The sequence below is a fragment of the Aythya ferina genome (genome assembly GCF_964211825.1).
Source record: "Aythya ferina genome assembly, chromosome: 6".
In the NCBI taxonomy this organism is placed as follows: Eukaryota; Metazoa; Chordata; class Aves; order Anseriformes; family Anatidae; genus Aythya; species Aythya ferina.
Window position 1 is genome coordinate 19,116,063 of NC_140303.1, and position 20,329 is coordinate 19,136,391.

A 20,329-nucleotide genomic window follows, 5' to 3' on the forward strand; every position below is an offset into this window, starting at 1 on the left:
CTTCCGTCCCGTCCCGTCCCGTCCCTGTCCCCCCACCCCAGAGGTGCCCGGAGGGGAGCCGTGGGAGGGCACCGGCTGGGCCCCGCCACTGTGGCCCCGGGGACGGAGATAAGGGCGCTTGTCCTAAGGGGGCTCCGCGCCACGCTTGGTACCGGCGCGCATCCCTCCCGTCGCCTTGAGGGGAAGCCCTCGGCGCTCTGCCCTGCCCCGTCGAGGCTCCCCCGGCTCCTGCAGGAGCGCTGCCCGAAGCCGTGCGCGCCCACCCGCCGTGCCGCCGCCCCGCGCAGCTCCCTTCCCACCAGATAAACGTAGGAGAGGGCAGCAGCTCGGGGCCCCCGGTGCTCCCCACCGCTCCCCGACGGCTGCTGGCTGGGCCCGGCCGGGGGCTTCAAGACGGAGCCGAGCAGCGGCGCTTGGGGCCGGCAGCAACTTTCCCTGCCGATGCTCCGCGACACCGCCGCAGGTAAGCGGCAGCGAAAGCGGGGCCGGCCCTGACAGAGGAGCCGGCCGCAGCCCCGACGCCCAGGCGGGGCTCAGGGGGGGCTCCCCGGGGCTGCCCGGGGGGCTGCCAGCGCCTCCCGCTCCCGCTTCTTCTGCTTCATGCGGCGGTTCTGGAACCAGACCTTCACCTGGGCGTCGCGGAGGCGCAGCGAGCGGGCCACCTCGAGGCGGCGGGCCCGCGACAGGTAGCGGCTGAAGTGAAACTCCTTCTCCAGCTCCGTGAGCTGCCGGGTGCTGAAGCTGGTGCGCAGGGGGCAGGCGGGAGGCGCCGCGCCGCCTGCAACGCCGAAAAACACCGCGCTTCAGCGGGGCGGGGGCGGGGGAAGGGAGCGGGACTGGGGGGTGAGGGTCGGGGCAGGAGAGGGGCAGAGGGGAGCAGGGATGGGAGCGGCCCCCTCCCGCTCCCTGCGGCCCCACTCACTTCTCCCGGACGGGCTCCGCTTCACTCGCATCCACTCGAAGGTGCGGGGCGCCGCCGGGGCCGCCCCGGGGGTCGGGGAGCCGGGACGGGGCCGGGGGCGGCCGAACTCCGGAGGGGTCGGGCGGCGGGTCCCGGAGTCGTCGGGGCGCGGTGGGTCCCTGCAGCGCTCTCCCGGTGTCCCAGCTCCGCGGGGCCGCTCGTAGCCGGGGCACGGGACCGCCGCGCACCCCGCGCAGGCAGGCGGTGGGGGGGGGGGGAGGGACGCGATGCCCGGCGGGGAGAAGGATCCGGGTCCCCGTCGCGGGCAGGGGGGCACCGGGACCCCGCGGCACAGCCCGATGGAGAGGTACCCCAGGTCCATGCCTGCGCGGGCAGCGCCGCTCCGACACCTGCCCCGCGCCCCGCCGGGGCAATATTGCCCTGATATAGGGCCGGAGCGGGCGGCACGTCCCGCCCCGCGGCCAATGGGAGCCCGCCGGGGGCAGCCCGCACCGGGGGTCCCGGGCACCGCCGGCTCCCTTGCCCGCTGCCGGCCGCCCGCTCCCGTCACGGGCCCGGCCTGACCCTGCGGGCCGAGGGGCAGCGACAGGGGGTGATGGGGGAGGGGACACAGGGCCGGGAACCGGCGGGCAGCGCCCCCGGCCCCAGCTCTGACGGGACCCCCCGGGACCGGCCGGGTCGGCGGAGCCGCCGCTCACTGCAGAGCCGGGATTTGGAGGGGAGACGGCGCCCTGCCGCCGCCCAGGCTCCTGTCGCTGCCCCTGTCCCTGTCCCAGGACGGGGCTGTGCCAGGACGTCAGGCCAGCGTGCACCCCCGCGCTGTCCGCACCCGGGGGGTGCTGCACCTCCCGGCACTTAATGGTCTCGCTCCATCAGATAAGTGCTCTGCAGGCTCTCAGCAGTGAATCCCCCAGCTCACCACGCTAATGGGCTTTCATTTTTCCCTTGGCGATTCGGCATTCTTCACTGAGTGTTCGCAGCTGGCACAGGAAGCAAAGGAGCAGAGCAGGCACAGGAGTGCAGCAAGTTGCGCTGCCCTGCCAAACCCTCCAACACTTTCTTTTACTCTTCTCCCTGGATGGCAGGGAACAGGAGGAAACACAGAGAATGCGAACCCTGAACTCCAAAAGTCATCATCTTTCCTTGTATGACTGCAAGGGAGGCTTGACAGCCCAGTCTGAGCTACCTAAAACCTCGATGTGGATCCTGATGGGTTTCATCCAGCTCATTAAAATTAACAGTCATGTGTCAGTGCAGTAAAGGCAAGAGGCAGAGCACACTGAGGCTTGGATGACACACTTGGGTAGGGAAGGAACATGAAGAAGGGCTGCACTACTCAGCTTTGAGTTAAACACTGAGCTAATTTCACCTCCTAGCTTTTAGGGGGCGGCTGTGGGCTCACTTGGGAAATGCAAGGATTGCACCGTGCCACCAAAATATTTTATTCCCAAACAAAGACCTGAAACTAAAATGTTTTCATCTATCATCCAGTGCCTTCTATTCAACAGTTCAAAGAGTCTGATGAGCTCTTAGCCAAAGCACTGCTCACTGTGGCCTGGAAGAGGCACACAAATTTTGCAAGGGCCGGAGATGGTGCCAGCCACCCAAAGGTAACCAGGATGGTCCAGAGAAATTAAAATCCCACTGAGCCCTTTGTGGATATCAGCGTACTGGACTGGTGGCAAGGAAGGGAGAGTGTGGGGAGATACAGTCAGGGCATTTCACTGACAGCCTCAGCTCTTGTCCCTGGGGATTTGGTCCTCCCAGGACCTCCGCAGGGAAGAAGAGCATGGCTGCCCTGCAGCTGTGCCACCCATGGGGCATGGCGGTGGGGCTGCTGGGACTGTGCTGCAGGGTCTGTCCCTGGGGCCAACAGGCACCAACTGGCAAGGACATGAGAGCACTTCCCTGCATGTGGGCTGTGAACAGAAGTGGAGCCTTCTAACAGCCTTCTAACAGCCCTGCTTTCTCCCCAGCTCACCCAGCACATCTTTAAGGCTAGCTGTACAGATTGCTACCTTAGCTTACTCCAGGCTCAGTCCACAAACAGCCATCGCTGTAAGCCCAGAGCCCTGCTGTTAGGTGCTCTATAGACACAGCCTTGCTCATGGTTAGGGGCTGTACTACCCTGATACACTATTAATGGGATTATCACCTACGCTGCCATTTGTACAGGACACAGGTATAAGATACAACAGTTTAAATCAAATACACCTGGTCAGGAAAACTGTGGTTGGGTTTAAAACTATGAAGGGTTCAAATTCTGGTGATGCAAGCTTGCTCAGCACACCCATGGCAAGAAGAGGGGTTTGAAATATGTCATTTTCTGATAGAACAGAAGCCTGCAAACACCAGACTTTCTCTTTAGCAAAGAAAGGATGTCCACTAGGAAAGCATCTGCCCTCTTCAGTCCCCCCTGCTGTAAAAACTCCCGCCCGCAGTGAGGCAGACAGCATGGGCTCCGGAGGAGGGCCGTTGCCTTGCTCAGCTCCTCTGTTTGTAGAACACGACTGCTTTAATTACACCTAAAGCTGTGTTTTAAACGCTAAAACAAGAGCATACGATCTTTCCATTCACCCAGCTGGATCCTGTTACTGAGTTTTTCATTCGTTACCTGTTTGTTTTTGCAGGAGTGTTCAAGGATGTGGAAAGCAGAAACCATTCGCTACACACAGGCCAAGTGTCTCCTGTTGCTGCTCTGTCTTTTGAGGAGGGGGTTGCAATTCTCTAAGTTCCTGGATTTCACTGTGTTCAGAGTTAAATAACTAAGTCTCAATGTTGAGCAACTGCAGATGTTTTTTGTTGTTGGTGGTGTTTTTTTTTTATTTTTTTGCAAGAGGTCTACTTGATAAGAGTCTCTGAATGTCCAAAGAGAAGAAAGAAAACCAGATTAAAAAGAAGAGTGGGAGAAACATGATGGCCATCAAAGGGAATTTGTGGATGGCCAGGAGCTTTAGGGATGTCTCAGCAGCACAGTGATGATGTGAGCCAGGGGAGCTGATGGAACAGAAACCTCTGGGAGAACAATGGACCCAACCATCCCCCATGCTACCACATGCACTGAAGATGGTAGCAGCCCTCAAACAGAGGCACCACCTCAAGGTTGCATGATGGAAACAGCCTGGGGCACAATATTGCCACAGTTATCACCACAATAACACACGAGATTTGACAGATCCCTCTGCTGGCCCCTCTGCTGCCAGGATCCTGCCATCCATGAGAGCCGGTTCCTGGAGGCAGTGCCCAGGGGTAAGCCGGGCTGTGTGCCCATCCAAGCACTTGGAATACATTCAGTGGCCCTGTTACACTGGCAAGTCTTCAAAAGGCCCCGGGAAGAAGACTATTAGGGAAGAAGAATCCCTGGGAAGTTTATTTTGTAGAGTGTGGCTAAAAGCAGGGATGTAGAGAGACCCCAGGGCACAGAAGGGAAATTGCCCTACCGCTCTGACACAGCTCCAGGCGCAGCTCCAGCACACACAAGGCCCTTCCAGAAGGGCAGGCACCTCTTCCTGAGGAAGGTGTGTTTTCCTCTTCCCTTGATATTTGCGTGCCACAAGCTCTCCTTTCCTGCCTGACCCCTGGGGCAGCTTCAGCAAGGCTGAGACAGGAGACCCGTGCTCTTCTACTACATGGGCTTAACTACAAGGATCTTCTGCACAAACATGGAAGAGGAACGTCTCGTCCTTCTTCCTTCAGGATTCCCCTAGAAGAGGAATTTTCCCATGGGCCTCTGTGCCATGTAATACCCTGTTTCCTATCCAATGGCTGTGAATTTGGTTGGAAGGAGAAATTACAGGTATTGAGCATCCAGAGACATCAAGGTAAGCCCGCTACTGTGTGCAAAACAGAGGTGTCAAAGGGTCTGCAGCAAAGCCTGCTGCCCTGCCTAGCCCTTCTTGCCCCAAGATATCCTAAAAGCTGGCCCAGGAACACAGATCCAGTTTTCACACCTCACTCCGGTGTGGTTATCTACTCTCTCCCAAAGCTTCTGCTGCTGCAAGGAGAACTGCACATCAGCAAATAAAGGATAAGCAAATATAAGTGCTGAAATTGCACGTTCAGGAGTATTTTTCCCCAGAATCCCCCCATCGTGCTACTTTGTAAATCCTGTGCTGACTTTCTTCAGCTTTGTGCTCATGGCCATTGCAGCTGAGCCTCTCTGGGCTCATCCCAGCACAGCTCGGGGAGCTCCTGGGACCCTGGGCATCAGCAGAGGCTTGGGCATGCAGGCACAGACACCTCGATGCCTGCAGGCTCCCTTTTGGCATCTTTGTGACTGAAGGGGCTCGTTCACAGTCTTGCTGGCTGGAAGCCACATTATGCCAGGGCTTTCCAGCTCAGGGACCGGGCTGTGCCTCTGCTGGCCAGGCTTTTGGTCAGGTCCCAGCTGGCTCAGGCCCGAGCTGAAGGAGGAGGAACTGCTGTTGGATGAAAAATGTGCAGGGTGTGATTGATGAGCCCTGAACAGATCCTCCCTGCTCCCTCCCCCTCCAGGCATGTTCCCCACGAGGCCCACAGCATGCCCACTGCCCTGCCTCGCCTGGCAATGGGGGCTGCTGCCTGCCTGCCAGCCTAGCATTTAGCCCCCCAAAAGTGGCCAGGCCCATCTCCCACCTTTTAGAAAGGGAGCCCCAGCCAGCCAACCCAGCCGCTGGCTGGCCCAGCAGCACCGGCTCCTTTGTGCTGCCTCATGGCTTTTGTTCCCTGTGGGGCTGCAGCAGTGTGCAACCCTTTGGGGCTGCCACTGTGTGTGTCCCACTGGGCACACTCTGCGCACTGGCACAGAGCTGGATGGATGGCAGCACAACCGCGGCTCCTTTCCTCCTGCCCCAGCCAGCAGCTGCCACCCAGGTGCCCCATCAGCGGCAGCCCAGCAGCTCTATCCTTTTTCCCTGTTTTTTGGTTTTGTTTTTTTTTTTTTTTTTCCCGAGTGGAACCCCTTTTGTGCCCAGGCCTTCCTGCAGGCTGGTTCACAGGGCTGGCGTGGGGCTGGCAGCACGCAGAGACTCCCGAGGCTCATCCTTCCTTCAGTCTCCTCCTGGCAATGGAGTCCCAGTGACCCTGCTGGTCCCCCGCAAAGTCGGGGGTCTTCCTGGAGCTGCCAAGGGGCTCCATCCTTCAGGTATGGTCCCATGGTGACAGCTGCTCGGGGGACCAGGGCTGAGAGCCTGCAGTGCTCTTGCTAACGAAGCAGGGCACATTCAGCTTTGCTTTTCCAGCCCCACAAAACTGGCATCAGCCCCACCCAAGAGGGGGTCACTGCATGGACCAGACCATCAAGCAGAGATCCAAAGCCCATTGATGCATTTGGGGGCATGGCCTCAGCAAAGCCTGGTCCCCTCCAATGCACCTCAGCCAGAGCAGCTCTGTGCCCCTGCCCCTGGGTCTGCAGTGATGGAAGGAGCAGGGAAGGAAGGGGAAGGGATTCTGTGGTTCCTTTTTACAAAGAAAGGCGAGGCTGGGATGAGCCCCAGGGCTGGCCTTGGCAAACAAGTTGTGAGTTGTGTTTTAAATGGGTGGCTGGAGCTCAGCGCATCAGATGCTGTTGCAAAGGAGCTGAGTTCCTCTTGAGAGTGGAGGGAAAGGGGCTCGTTTATAATTTATGAGTTTTAAATAATGGGCCAAGAAAAAGTCTGGCTTGTGCCAAAGTGTCTTTCTCCTCTAGATTGCTGATGCTTGTACAAACATTGTAAAAATGCCAGCGATCTCACTAAAGTAACATTACTTCTAATAATTAGGTTATCATCATGGACTTCTATCGCGTTACAAACGAGACGCCTCTGCCAGAGTCACGGAGAAGAAAGTGAATTTATTTACAATAAGATTCCCCCTCGCACACGCTCCTCCTCCTCCCCCGCTGGAGACCAAGTCTGCAAACCCCGGCTTGCCGCCACTGCACAAGAACAAGGGAGGCCAGCACGCCTCGGCGGCACGGTGCTGGCGCTCAGGCGGCGTCTCTGGAAACCCCGTCTTCCTCCGGTCTGGGGAAGGGCTATCTGTACACGGCCTTTTCTCAACGGATTTTATGAAGGACTAATAGTGTAAGTCAGAGCAGACACTGTTTGAAGAACAGTCTACAGAGCATGAAGGTGGAAAACACTTGGGAAAAGCACGTTGGGTTACACCAGGGACGGCCCCACAGAGATGGTGCCGCCTTGTCATTTTGCAGCTGGAAGCAAGTGATGAGAGACACATCGTGTTTTCGAGAACACACAAAAAAATATACATGGACAATTCCAGTCGTGGGTACATCAGTTACAGAAGGCTTGGAGATACAAACATATATATATACTTATGGAATATCATAGAAGTATAATTCACGAGTAGTGTCTAGCCTTACTTTTCATATCATTTGTATATTTTGATCGCTCCAGGATGGAGCTTCTAATAAATGATTGTGTGAGGACTTCCATAGAGAACAATTTTAGGGCTCAAAATGGTTAAAATATGTTTCTGACCAAAGTAGTTTATTCTGTTCTCTTTTGTTTACACATCTACAACACATATATCCAAATTTGCTTGGGTAAAAGTGAAATTTAATAAAAGATACACTTTTTCAGCATAGTACGACATCATTAAAATTGCACAGAGGGGAAAATAAAACTCTAAGTGTTATTTTGAATCATTACTGTCCAGCCAAACACAAATATCTGAAGACAGAGAAGAAGAGAGGGAAGGGGAAAGAAAGAAAGAAAGAGAGAGAGAGAGAGAAGGAGAGAGAAAGAGAGAGAGAGAGAGAGAGAGAGAGAGAGAGAAAGAGAGAGAGAAAAAGAGAGAAAGAGAGAGAAAGAGAAAGAGAGAAAGAGAGAGAGAGAGAAAGAAACTTGTCTGTGTTGAGCAGAATTGGAGGAGTTAAAATATTCCTCACAATAGGAATTCCAGGTCCTGTCATTAGAGGATGGAGTAGGAGTTGCAGTGTTTGTCAAACTTGAAAGTTACGTGTCAGATGGTTTTGTGGGGAATACAGAAGATCTGATTAATCTTTAACTCGACACTTTTAGAAATAGATAAGAGTAGACTTCTCAGAGCGACATGTACCGTCAGGAAGAGACTTTAATGCCAACCTTTACAGAAAGTATCTCTGTAAGTCCAGTGAGGGATTCAACACAGCCGTGTAACTAAAGAGGAGAAAACACGAGGTTTCAGAGCACCGTTCCTTTTTTTTTTTTTTTCCTTTTTTTCCCCCTTTCTTTTATTTTCTCTCCCTTTTTTTTTTTTTTTTAAATATATATTTTTATTCTTCCCCGTGTGTTAGCTGTCCCTTTCGCGGGACCGGGCTGTCTTAGGCTCTGGGACTCTGTCCGCGTCCCGCCCTGGCAGCTCCTTTTCGGCTGTATGTATCTGATTGTCAATTTTCTTTCAAAGTTTATTTTTATGATAAAAACAAGAGGAAAAGCTCGGGCTTCCAAAGATGTCTAAAAATTTGATTTATGGTTAGTATAAAGACAACAGTATAAATAACAAAGGAGGTGGCAGCTGCTGCACGGATTGCTATGGAGACCCTAATGAAATTAGCACTATCAGAGGGTTTCTAATATATTTGTTTTGCGTTAAGCTTCTAATTTCTTTCCTATTTCAGATAGCCAGAATGTAATGAACAACAACAACAAAAGTAGAAAAAAAGAAAATAGCCCACCGAAAAAATGCGTGCGACAGATCCCTAGTCAATAAATAAATGCTAACCTCACCGAGGTTTTCGTAGGCAGGATTTGGTCTGACTCAAGATGGCCAAGCCTCGTAGACCGCCTCCTCCCCGCGGCTGCGCTTCCAGCGCGGAGGCGGCCCCGCGGTGCCAGCCGGGCTGAAATAAATACTTGAAAAAAATACTGCGCTTTTTTTTTAAAAAAAACTTTTTTTTTTTTTTTTTCGAGTGTAACGGCTCCTTGTGTGACGCCACGGTTTGTTTTACTCTATTATTGACTTACAAGTCGCTGTCTTAATTAATCCTTACATAAACTACAAACACCAGCCACTGTTACAACTGTTCAAGACTACTCTCTCAACTAGCTCAGACCGAAGATACTAAATAGGTGAAATGTAAGTCACCACGGACCTGGATCGATCTCCCGAAGCGTTGGTGAATAAACTCTACAAATAGCCACATAAATACATTAAGACGAGGATAAATAATCAGTGATACAAAAATGTCTCGCTTAAAATAATAAATACGTATCATTTAGTCCGCTGCGATCCTCACGTTACGGAAGAATTCATAAATTAACTTCTCTGAAATAAACTCACACGCGGGCAAGTTCCCACCGCTCACAACTGGTCTACAACACCTCAGCATGACGCGCTGCTAACACTAATGGATCTCTAAGACTTACCTTCAAGTACATCATTACCAGCTTATTAGTCCCTTGGTTTGCAGTATATTGCACTGTCATGCTTACAACAGCTAGAAAAGGACGGCTCCTGCTCACGGACCTACTCGGGGCTGCGGGGAAGGAGGGTGGTGGCTCTTAGGGGAGGCAAATCCGCTAATACTGCTGGCACCGGCAACACGGTCACGTCCGAAAAGTGAGGTAATCAGAGGCGAGCCCGCTCCGCTCGCTCCCGGCCCGCTACAGATGCGTGAGCTTGGGCGCCTCCTGCATCCGTCCCTGAGACGTGTGGTGAGAGGAGAGGTCCGTGTAGGTGGGGTGGGGGTCGCAAGGTCCGTGGTGGTGGCTGCCGGGGATCTGCGCGGCGCAGCTGTAGTCCACGCTGGCGGAGGAGGGGTGCTGCAGGTGCCCCAGGTTGAACATGGGGCCCGAGGCCGGCATCGAGTCCACGAAGTTACCCCCGACGTAGACGGGGCTGCCCTGCAGGCCGGGGTTGGCGAAGCCGCCGCTGCTCTGCAGGGGGTGCGGATCGTACTCCGCGCCCGCGTAGCGCTTCTGCTGCGGCAGGCAGCTGCTCAGCGGCGCCGTGTAGGCGGCCAGCCCGTACATGCTCTGCTGGGACTTGGCGAAGGAGGTGGGCGAGGGGGTGTCGTAGCTGAGGCTGTTGACACCGGGGAGCTGGCTGGAGTAGCCGACGTGGTTCGGGCCGCTCAGGGGGGGGCTGCGGTCCGGGGACTGCCCCACGGGGGAGTGCATGATCCCTTTGGCTTTCTGGTCCTTTTTGTACTTCATCCTGCGGTTCTGGAACCAGATCTTGATCTGCCGCTCGGTCAGGTTCAGCAGGTTGGCCATCTCCACGCGGCGCGGCCGGCACAGGTAGCGGTTGAAGTGGAACTCCTTCTCCAGCTCCACCAGCTGCGCGCTGGTGTAGGCTGTGCGCACCCGCTTGGAGGCCGGTCCGGGGGGGCTCTTGTCCTCGCAGCTCTCTCCTGCGGGGAAGAGGCGCCGAGAGCCGTTGGTCCCCCCCGAAAGCCCCCTGGGGTCCCCCGGAGCCCCCCGCCCCCTCCCGCTCCGCAGGGGACCCGGGGGCGGCCTCCCCCCACACACACTCCCCCCACCGTCACCACCCCCCGACGGCGCTCCCCCTCCTCCCCGTTGCCTCCCTCCAGAGCCCGTCCAGGCCCTTCGTGGTCCGCTCCCTCCGCTCCTGGGCTTGACGGGGGAGCGAGACAGGAGCCCTCAAGCCGCCCCCCCCCCCACCCCAGGGCCGGGACCCCCGAGCCGGCTGCCGGAGGAAGGCGGGGGCCGGCTCCGAGGCTGCGCCCCCGGGGCAGGGGCAGGGGCGGGCATCGGGGCGGGGGGGGATATGGGGGGCGGGTGTGGGGCGGCTACCTGAGGGGGGGCAGGTGCTTTTCTGCTTGGAGTTCTGCCGGGACTCCTTCATCCAGGGGAATATCTGCTTGCTGAGGGTGGCTGTGGAGGAGCCCGAGGAGTTGGGCCCCCCCTTGGCTTTCTTCGGAGGGGGCGCGCTGGGAGGGTTGGGCGGGGAGGAGGGCGGCAGCGCCGGGGGCTGCTGCTCGCCCATGCCCGGGGGCTGGCTGCCCCCGGGGCCGCCCCCCGCCGTCCTCATGCAGCTGCCGTTCAGCTCGCTGCCCTTGTGCGCCGGGCCGCGGCCGGGCGCCGAGCCCTGGACGGAGCAGGCGGAGGCGGGGTACTCGCCGTCCAGGCCGGCCGGGCCGTAGGGCTGGTGGGCCGCGCCGTAGGGGTAGGCGTCGGCCTTGCTGTACGTGTAGCCCCCGAAGAGCCCCGCGTTGTCGTAGTAGGCGGCTTTCTGCATCTTGCGCTCTGCGATCGCCAAGGCCCGCGGCCCCTGCTCAAATATCATTGACTGCCTCCCCGCGCCTCACGTCGTCGGCCTGGGCCACTCGCCGCCGCGGGAGCCACCTGGGGAGGGGGACAGCGGAGACACAAAAGAGACCTTCAGTGGTGGGCGTCCGCCTGGGAGAGGTCGGCCTGGCCCCGGCACATCCCGCATCCCCGAGTCCCCGGCCTCGGTGGGACAGGGGGAGCGGGGACAGCAGGCATGGGGACAGGTGACACCAGGATAGGATCAGGGGACACTGAGCAGGGGACACCATGGAAGGAGCAGGAGACACCGGGGAAGGAGCAGGGGACACCATGGAAGAACAGGGAACATCCAGGAAGGAGCAGGAGACGTCATGGAAGGCGCAGGGAACATCATGGAAGGAACAGAGAACACCAGAGAAGGAGCAGGGACATCAAGGAAGGAACAGGGAACACCAGAGAAGAAGCAGAAGACACCAGAGAAGGACCAGAGTCACCGGGGGAAGCAGGGAGCACCAGGGAAGGGGCAGAGTCACCAGGGCACGCTCTGGAAGGCCCAGGGGACCCCAGGGCAGAAGCTACCCAAGAAGGACAGCACTGCGGAGGAGCAGGAGCGCATTGTTGGGGCTTCCTAGAGACAGCTTTCTCGGGGTCTTTGGGGACCTGGGGTTCTTGTTGGTTTGTTTGCTTGTTATGTTTTGCTTGGTCTTTGGGCCGTTTCCTCGGGAATCTGGCAAAAGCTCCCAGAGAGCACCGTGGGGCTAGCCCCGCTCCGCTGCCCGAGGACTCCCCGCTCCGCAACCACGTCAGGGGCCCGGCCACGGGTGGGTGCTGTCCCCAGACCCCCCCCGGAGCCATTTGGGCAGAGATCCCGCGGGCATCCCCCACAGCCGCCCGCCAGCACGCGTGCGCACGGCCGCGCACGGCTGACATGATGGATTGAGCCGGGCTGCGGCCGGGCGAAGGCAGAAAAAACCCATCGCCTTTGTACACCCGGCCTCCTTCTTGCCCCGGATTCCTCCGGAGTTAAAGTATAACCGACGCCATTCACTAACTTTGCTTTGCACTATAAAGGATGTCGCAGGTCAGCTCCCCTATTTTAATTCCGTGATGAATTAAAATCACTCACCCGACGTTTCTCATCCCTTTCATTTGTCCCCATCAGAAAGAACCTGAGACACTGGTGATGGTTTTTAAGGGATGGTTTTCATTATAAACGCTGATTCTATGATCTCTTCTTTTACTGGCCTGCAAACTCATGGCGCTCCCCTCCCCGCCCCCCGATCAAGCCGCCCAGCCTGGAAATGCCCGAGGATGAGAGGTCCCCGGAGGTCCCAGTTTTGGGGCAGGGCGCTGCCTTTCCCCTGGTCACACCCGGGACTTCTCCTCTCTTGCTGCGGGACAGAAACTCGCCCGCGATCTGGTTACAGCTTTTTAGTATTCCCTGTTCTCGATTTTACGTGGTATTTTTCTTTTCGGGTTGTGTTTGCCTCTCACATTTTCAGTAATTTTAAAGATTAGCACATACTTCAGCTGACTGTATGTCTGAACCTCACCGTACCTTTCTTCAAGGTTCAAACCTATTAACATGCCAGAGAAAAGTAGCTCAAAATTTTTGAACAGTGTCTGAAAATTACCATTCTCCAGCCCGTATTAGGCAACATTACAATAGCACTATTCTTTCTCCCATAGCAAATGGTATAGTTAAGTACCTAAAAATTCCCTAAAATTCACCGCCATACACGTCTGTACGGTGAGAGCTGCAGCCCTCAGCCGCTCTCGACAGTTTATCCCCGGTCACAAACCGCCGCCGTCCTTTTCTTCCCTGAACAAAAGCGTGGGATTATCTGGGAAGCAGATAAGAATGGGAAAGGAGCTGTTCTAGTCTCCTGGAAAGTTTTAGTAAAAGGATGTCTAAGGGAACGAAGAGTGGGGATTCAGATGAGTTTTAATAAACTACTATAATCTGGACGAGCCTTGAAAGTATTTTTCTGCAAAATAATTCTTCGCCTATTTTCCACTTCTATCATCTACATTTTCGGGAGCAGTCTGGACTGAGGACTTTTGTTAGCACAACACTGCCTTGAGCGTATGCTTTTATGTGCCTCGTAAAATATAGTTCCCAAAAGAATACGAAGAATCTTAAGAAAGAATATTGCTGTTAAGCTGTTAAAAGCCTTATTTCTTTTCTGAAATACCAACTGCTTGTGAACTCTGCTTGAACCTAAAAAGGAGGCTATGGGCCATAAATCACATGGACAATGCTCAACTGTTTGGTGGCTCATCTTTAGATCTTAAAAAGAGAGAGAGGGAGAGAAAGAGGAAGAGAGAGACCTTTCTAGGTTTTGATTTTCCACGAGTGCAAGGCCCAGGGTGATGTTTTTGTAGGGAACACCAAAGCAGGGGCTCGACACTTGGTGGTTTGGCCAGAAACAGCCTCCAGGAAAAAAAGGTGACATCCAAATGGCGAGGCCGATCCGTGGGAGGTGGGCTCGCAGGCACTGAGGTTAGGAAACCGCAAAGTATCCATGTCTGTGTTTCGAATTTCCCTTCCTCCTCTCCAGAAAGGTTAACCTCAGCTGAACCGCTCGGCGTTACACATGATAATGGGGCTCTTTGTCCCGCCGCTGGTCTCAGCGCCTTTGAGGTGCCCCCGCCGCGGGGGCTCAGCACCCGCAGCCCGAGCCCCGCGCTCCGCACCCGCGGAGACCCGCGCAGGGCCCGCGGCCAGCTGCGCCCCGGTACTTCCATATTAAGCAGTTCTCTCCTAAAACTTCCACTACACTTAATTCTGCCGAGGATCAATATCTCATATGATACCGAATAAATAAAAGGCGGCGAGAGCGGCCTGTGGAGCGGTTATTAAGGCAGCCGGAGCTCTCAGGGCGCATATCAATGCACCTGTCATTGCGGTTTGTAGCAAAATTTATGACCGCGAGTGCTGTGGCAGTAAACGCTCCGGCCAGGAATGAAAAGGAAAACACTTCCCAAGCCCCAGCACTTTCAGAAGTGCAAAGCAGCCTGCGCGTAGGAGGGAGCCCGGCAAAAGAATTCCCCACTCGGCACATTTCCCGGCCGGCGGCCCGGAGGGAGCCCCGTATATAAGGGGAGCGCTGGGGCCGCCGGCGGCCGCGACCGGCCCGCGGGCAGAGAACCGGGCGGCTGCCGGGACGGGCGCCCACCGGCTGCCGGGGACCCGGCCGAGCCGAGCGGGGGCTCCCTGCCTTTCGGGGGGCCGGGGGAGCGAGGGCAGGGGAGGGTCGGCTCCGGCTCTGGCGGGGCTTTAAAGCAGGTCCGGAGCCCCCCGGGGTGCCCCCCTTCTTCCCAAGGCTGGGCCCAGGCTGTGGCTGCTCCCCAGCCGGGTCCGGCAGCGAGCTGCGTGTCCCGGCGGGGCTTCCCAGGCACTGCTGCTCCTCGGCCTCCATGCAGCGACAGCCCCGGGAGCCTGCAGCCCCGGCCCCGCTCCCCGGCGGCTCTGCTCCCTCCGGAGGGGCCGTCGGGCCGGGGACAGCGGGAGACGGACGGAAAAGGAAATTTAGAGAACTCACCACACTTATGTTTTTTCTTGAATTTTGACTTTAACAGTGTGTGTAGGATCTTCAGGTTCCTTGGGATAATCCTTGGGCACGGACCTGCAACAAAATTGAGAACTCTCAGCGGAAGCTGGTTTGTTTTGGACTTTCTTCCTTAGGACTTTGTTAATAAATGCACTTCTTGTCCGCAGCCCCTCACCGTGTCTCTAAGTCCACGTCAGATCTTTTAGCAGACAAAGGGCAGACGCTTCTCTTCATTTATTAATAACGCTTTGGGAGAGGCGGGGAGCGAAGAAACGAGCAAAATACCCCCGGAGAGCCGCCGCCTCCACCGCAGCGAGGCCGAGGGGAGCCGGCGGGGTCCGAGCCGGGGCCCCAGCGCCCAGGAGCCGCGGGCAGCCCCCGCTCGGTGGAGGGCTCCGCTCCTGCGGGGCTGGCGCGGGTCCTTCTCCACCCCCCCCCCCCGGCTCCCCATCCACCGGCTGAGACTGAGAGAAAGAGAAGCGAAGAGACCCCGACTCTGAAAATACGCCGCAAACGTTTGTGGCTCGAAACGCGCATTTTGCATCTGATCGTGTAATGTGTCGAGTCAGGACTTTAAGAACTTAAGAGTGCCAGAAAATCCCCCACAAAGAAGCCCAGGTCATTATAAAGACGATATCTAGCAGCCATAAGCCTTTGAAATGACCTTTGGCTTGTATAGCAATAACTCACCACTTAATGAACAACCAACGGAAGCGCCTCCAATAGCTCACAACACAACAGACATTACAACTTTCCACCAAGTCTTCTCTCTCCCTACCCAAACCCAGTAGGATGCGGCATTCCCCTTCCAAATCACCTTAATTTATGCTGGCAAACTGGAGTTAGGGAAGTGGAGCTTCATGATTACACACGGTGCTCGCTCAGGTTCCTGGCCCGGGCCTGTCCCGGTAACGTCTTATATAATATATGCACGTGGGCGTACGTCAACTTTAAGTGCTTTATTTTTTTTAACAGAGATCATTAGAAATAGCACTTTACGGCGTGCAGGAAGAAAAGAAAGCGTAAGTTGGGTTGCACCTTAGCCCCTGAGCGGAGAGAGTGTAACACTGCACACCAAGTCATTGTTACCCGCTGTTGCTAAATGTGGTAAGTTTTCGTCTTGCGTCTAATTAATTATCGACTTCTCTTCCCTTTTCGAAGCAGCCTCACAAGCAATAGCCTCCTTGCTCTGGACATGCTTTACTTGGCGACAGGTTGGACAAATACATAGATTTCCACGGCCAGAAGGAGAACCTGCAAAGTTTGCGCTGCGAAGAGGGGAGTCTCGGGCTCGCCGGGCTTGAGCTCTGCTCCGACCGAGCCGACTGCGGAGAAGAAGTTGCCAGAGCTCAAACCAGGGAAATCTTTAGAATTATTCAGGCGTGGGCCCAATAAAGGTATTATTGAAATTTTAGGTGAAGTTATAAGTGAGTGCTTCCATCGAGCCAAATGAAATGCTGCTTGCAGTAATTGGATTCAGCTGACTAACTTGGCAGGCCAGCAGCTTGGAGGCATACAGCTAAGAAAAATGTTCACTGCCTTTAACTTCTGATCGAGCAAAGCAAGACGCAACAGAGAAAAAAAAAAAAAAAAAAAAAAAAAAAAAAAGAGAGAGAGAGAGAGGAGAAAGACCCCCCCCAACTTTGTCCCCTCGCCCCATCGCCCTGCTGCGGCTGCCCCCGAGGAGGACTCGCCCGGGTGGCTCGGGGCGGGTGGGACCTGGCGCAGCCTGACCCCCGCCGCTGCTCGCCGGCACAAAGCGAGCTTTTCCAGGGGTTTCCCCCAAAACACACGGCCCGAGAGCTCGGCCGGGCTTCGGGAAGGCCCCGGGGTAGAGACGACCGCTCCTGGGAGCCGAGAGCAGCCCAGGAGGGAGCTGAGCCGCGGGTGCACGCGAGGAGGCTGCGGGGCCCTTTGCAGCGGCTGCAGCCCCGCGGCCGCCCCAGGTCAGCCTCGGGCACCCTTCTGGCACCGCATTGATCACACCGCCCCAGCGCACGGCCACGAACTTCTCGGGAGACAAATATCACACCGAGCCTCCCCAGCCCGTGCGGCTCGGAGGCGTGAGAGCAGTGGCAACGGCGGCACCACCACACCGGGGGAGGAGAGCAGCGGCCCCGAGGAGCACGGAGAGGGGAGAAGGCACGATAAGGCGCTCGGTATTCAAGACACCAAACGTAGGGGCTCTATTACCTATGAGCCTATTTCAAATCGCACTGTGCAAATCCACACGGCTACCCCCTGCCCGGCTACCCACGGCAACGAATTAATGGGATGCTCAATCTTACTTTGGCGATGGGAGCGTCCAGCAAAGTTGTCTCCCCCTCTTTTTTTTTTTTTTTTTTTTTTTTGGTTATTTGTAATTCCCTTCCTGAAACTACGGAAAATGGGGATAGGAGAGAGATAAACCTTTTCTCCTAGCCTTTGGGAAGGAGTTCGCTTTTTATTCAAACGGCATAATAAAAAGGAGATACAGCTTAAAACGCACAAGGAGGTGGAGATTACTTCATGCATTTGCAGCCGTCGTGGGCAGAGATTACAAACAAATTCCAGACAGTCCCTGAGTAAAGGCGATAATGCAGCCCCTGTGGTTAAAGGTCCCATTTTGTCATGCAGTTGCTTACCTGTGTGTCAATTTATCATAAACCTGGGCTCCTCACTTTTCAGGATCTGTGCTTGCAGCTCTTAGAATATATCCTTCACCCTTTGTCTGCAGACAATACTGTCCTAAACCTGATCTTGCGGTTTTACAGACATTTCCACACACCATAATTCCCGATAGAACGAAAACAGGCACAGGCTCAACTACCAATAAAAGAGAGCGAGTGGAAATCGGAATTTGTTGGGGTTTAGGAAAAAAAAAAAATCAACACACAACCCTTTAGCCATCAGCCTCCTGGAATCAAAGGCGGAAACTGGCCGGCTCTCGTTTTGTTTTGTTTTTAAATCGTGCGGCCATGGATGAATTTGGGGGAAGAGCAGGAGAACCCCCTTTCTGACCAGAAATATAGGCACTGCCCTAAAATCCAGCCACATTCGCCCACGTGATCGCGGGAGCAGCTCGCCGGGGCTGAGGCTGGCCCGCTCCCCTCGCCCCCTCGCAGCGGGGCTGCCCAGACGGGACCGGGGGCGGCGACACCCCCGCGCCCCGCGCCCCGCTCCCCGGCCGCTCCGCACCGCCCCGCACCGCACCGCGCCGGCCGGCTCCCGCACTTACGCGCCCCGCGGAGCTGGCGGGGCCGCTCCGCGCCCGCCCGAGCGCCGGGGAAGAGGTGAACTCCGCCGGGTACGGCCAGGGAGTGGAGTGAGAGGAGGAATTGGGAACCGGCTGCACCCCACCGCCTGAGCCCCGGGCAGCTCGGCAGCAGCGCTGCTCCGGCGGCAAGGCGCCCGGGCCGACCGGCGAGCGCGGGTTTTTGGGTTTCTCTTTCTCCGTTCCGGGAAATATGCTGGGCTGCTGGGACTACCCCTGTCTGGAGGCTAAAGAAGCGTCGGGGAAGAAAAAAAAAAAAAAAAAAAAAAAAAAGAACTCATGACATTTGTGCGTGTGTGTGTCTGCCCTGAGCCTGCCTCCCCTCTCCGTGTGTGTGTAGAGACACAGATCAACCCCGGTGTATATCCGTCATGTGTGCCCACAAAGCTCCCCAACAATTCCATTTCGGCAAAATATATATATATTAGCTTCTCTGTTTGATTTTCTAACATATCAGTAGCTATAAATACACCACACCTAATCTAACATCTGCTATGATTTCATTACCATCCAAAGCACGGGGATGTGACAGTAACGTATTACCTTACAATACTAACCGTAAGTGCATTGTAACATTTATCTAAATTACATTGCTTTTCCTGACTTTGCAAACCAGTTATAAAAAGATTGGAGTCCGGTGATGGAAGCGTAAGTTCAATGTAAATTATTGTGTACGGCTTCGGATTTATAATCCTATATTTCTTCGAAATGATGCACTTAAATCTCGCCTCAAGTAAGAGGCAATGGTTCTTTATATCCTTTTCCGTCAGCCATATATTTCGGCGTCTGTGTACTTTCGCAGAGACCCCGCGCCTGTGTGTACACACGCAGAGCCCCGCACACCCCATGCCTTGTGCACGCTCGCGTGTGTACACACACGGCCGAAGGCTCTTCTGCCGGGCTTCGGGCATTTGGGATGACGACGAGGTCTTTCTCTTCCCACACAGCACAAAGAGGGGAAAGTTGGGCTCCGGTCGAGTCCAGAGCAAGAGGAGGCTGGGGAAGAAAATGCCTCCTCGGGGGGCAGCTCGAAGAGCCCTGGAAAAAGTCCCGCGGCCGCGAGGTGGCTGTTCGGAGGCTAAAAAAGGTGAAATTTAAGGTAAAAATGGAGGCCGGCAGGAAGAAAGGAGCGCCCTCGCCACCAGAATTAAGACATCGCAGAGGGGACTGAGAAAGTATTAAGGAAATGTTAATCCTCGGCGCTGGTGGGACTCCAGCTTTGCGTGAATTTGTCTCCAGTAAAGGATCTAAGACTTCTTCAATCGGAGCATATGTTCATAGAGCAATAAAACAGAAAGATTTACAGTCTCCGCCCGCCCCCCAGCAGCCTCGCACCCTTTCAGGAATTACTTATGATGATTTATAACAACAACTCCGGCAATTGTCAAACTGATAAAATAGCCCGGGCTATATGCAGGAATAAACGCTCTTATGAAAGGGCTTCGATTTATGGTCGGGTCCATTTTACTGCGCGCCTTGGTGGAGTTTGGTTTCTTTCCCGGACCAGCAGGATAATATAAAACTTCATTGATAAAAACGTAGGAGTTCTGGTGAAGTAGCAAATCTGTTCCTTAGTCACTACCAAAGCACATAAACATTTGTCATCTTTGAATAATTGAATTAATGTGTTATTGTTTGAATGTATAATTCATAACATAGGAAACTTTGTCTCTGTCCTGCCACCGAAACGGAAGTAATAAAAAGCTACGATCTAGGGTTTTTTAGAAATTACTCCAGCAAGGGATAATAAAGAATATCCTGTTTGCAGAAAGTATTTCCAGCTGACTCTGGGATTTAATAGAGAAACCTCAGGCTCGTGGTCCATATTTCACAGAGTTTGTGGAGAGCGCCTTTCCATAACACCGTGCCCTCCGATTCTCCGCGCGGGCTATCGATTGGGACCCGGCAGGCGGCCGCGGCCGTGCTCCGGGAGCCGGGGGCCGACCGGGGCCGGGGCCGGGGCCGGCCGGAGCGGGGCGCGGGAGTGGAGCGGGGCCGGCCTGGGGGCGGCGGCGGAGCGCGGGGCACGGCGCCCCCGGGGCTGGCTCCGCGGGTGCGCAGCCTCCGCGGTAGCCCTGCTGTCAGGACGCGGGGCCAGATTTACAAGCCCGGCTGAGAAGAAGTCCGGGGCCTTTCCCCGCGGCTCGGAGCGGGCGGCAGATGCCCTGGCAGTCGCGCTGTTCCTCGGGGCGCTCCGCGCCTCTCCGCGCCTCCCCGCGCAGGCGGCAGCGGCCAGCGCCGGCGCCGCCCGGGGCCGCGGCAGCCTCCTCTCGGCGCTCCGCGGCGCTCCGCGCTCCGCTTCCCCCCGCTCCCTGGGAACCAAAGGTCACCACTTGCGCCCGGTCCGGCTCCCGGCCGCTGCCGAGCTGGAAATCAGGAAGCAGCGTGCCCTATTTGTCACGCGTTTGACAGCTAAGTTCATTAAGGC

The 20,329-nt window shown here is 55.9% G+C and overlaps 2 protein-coding genes across 6 annotated transcripts in view; both read right to left on the reverse strand.

The window, feature by feature from the left end:
• Nucleotides 1–352: 352 nt before the first annotated feature.
• LOC311438563 (homeobox protein Hox-D1-like) lies at nt 353–1,283 on the reverse strand (the record flags this gene model as incomplete). Its single annotated transcript, XM_084523043.1, has 2 exons — nt 353–778; nt 923–1,283. 2 exons carry the CDS (start codon nt 1,281–1,283, stop codon nt 534–536), a joined length of 606 nt encoding a protein of 201 aa, XP_084379169.1. The 3' UTR covers nt 353–533.
• Nucleotides 1,284–9,450: 8,167 nt separating this feature from the next.
• Nucleotides 9,451–20,329, reverse strand: part of HOXD3 (homeobox D3) — a 29,159-nt gene continuing 18,280 nt past the window's right edge. For 4 of the 5 annotated variants that reach the window (XM_084523183.1, XM_084523179.1, XM_084523182.1 and 1 more), the window contains exons 2-4: nt 14,640–14,723; nt 10,639–11,190; nt 9,451–10,235 (exon numbers count right to left, since the gene is read on the reverse strand). In XM_084523183.1, the coding sequence (XP_084379309.1) occupies nt 9,487–10,235; nt 10,639–11,131 (1,242 nt within the window). In that variant the 5' untranslated portion in view covers nt 11,132–11,190; nt 14,640–14,723 and the 3' untranslated portion in view covers nt 9,451–9,486. Of the gene's footprint in view, nt 10,236–10,638; nt 11,191–14,639; nt 14,724–17,865; nt 17,977–20,329 lie in introns of those variants that run through there. The other variant, XM_084523180.1, reaches the window with a different exon arrangement.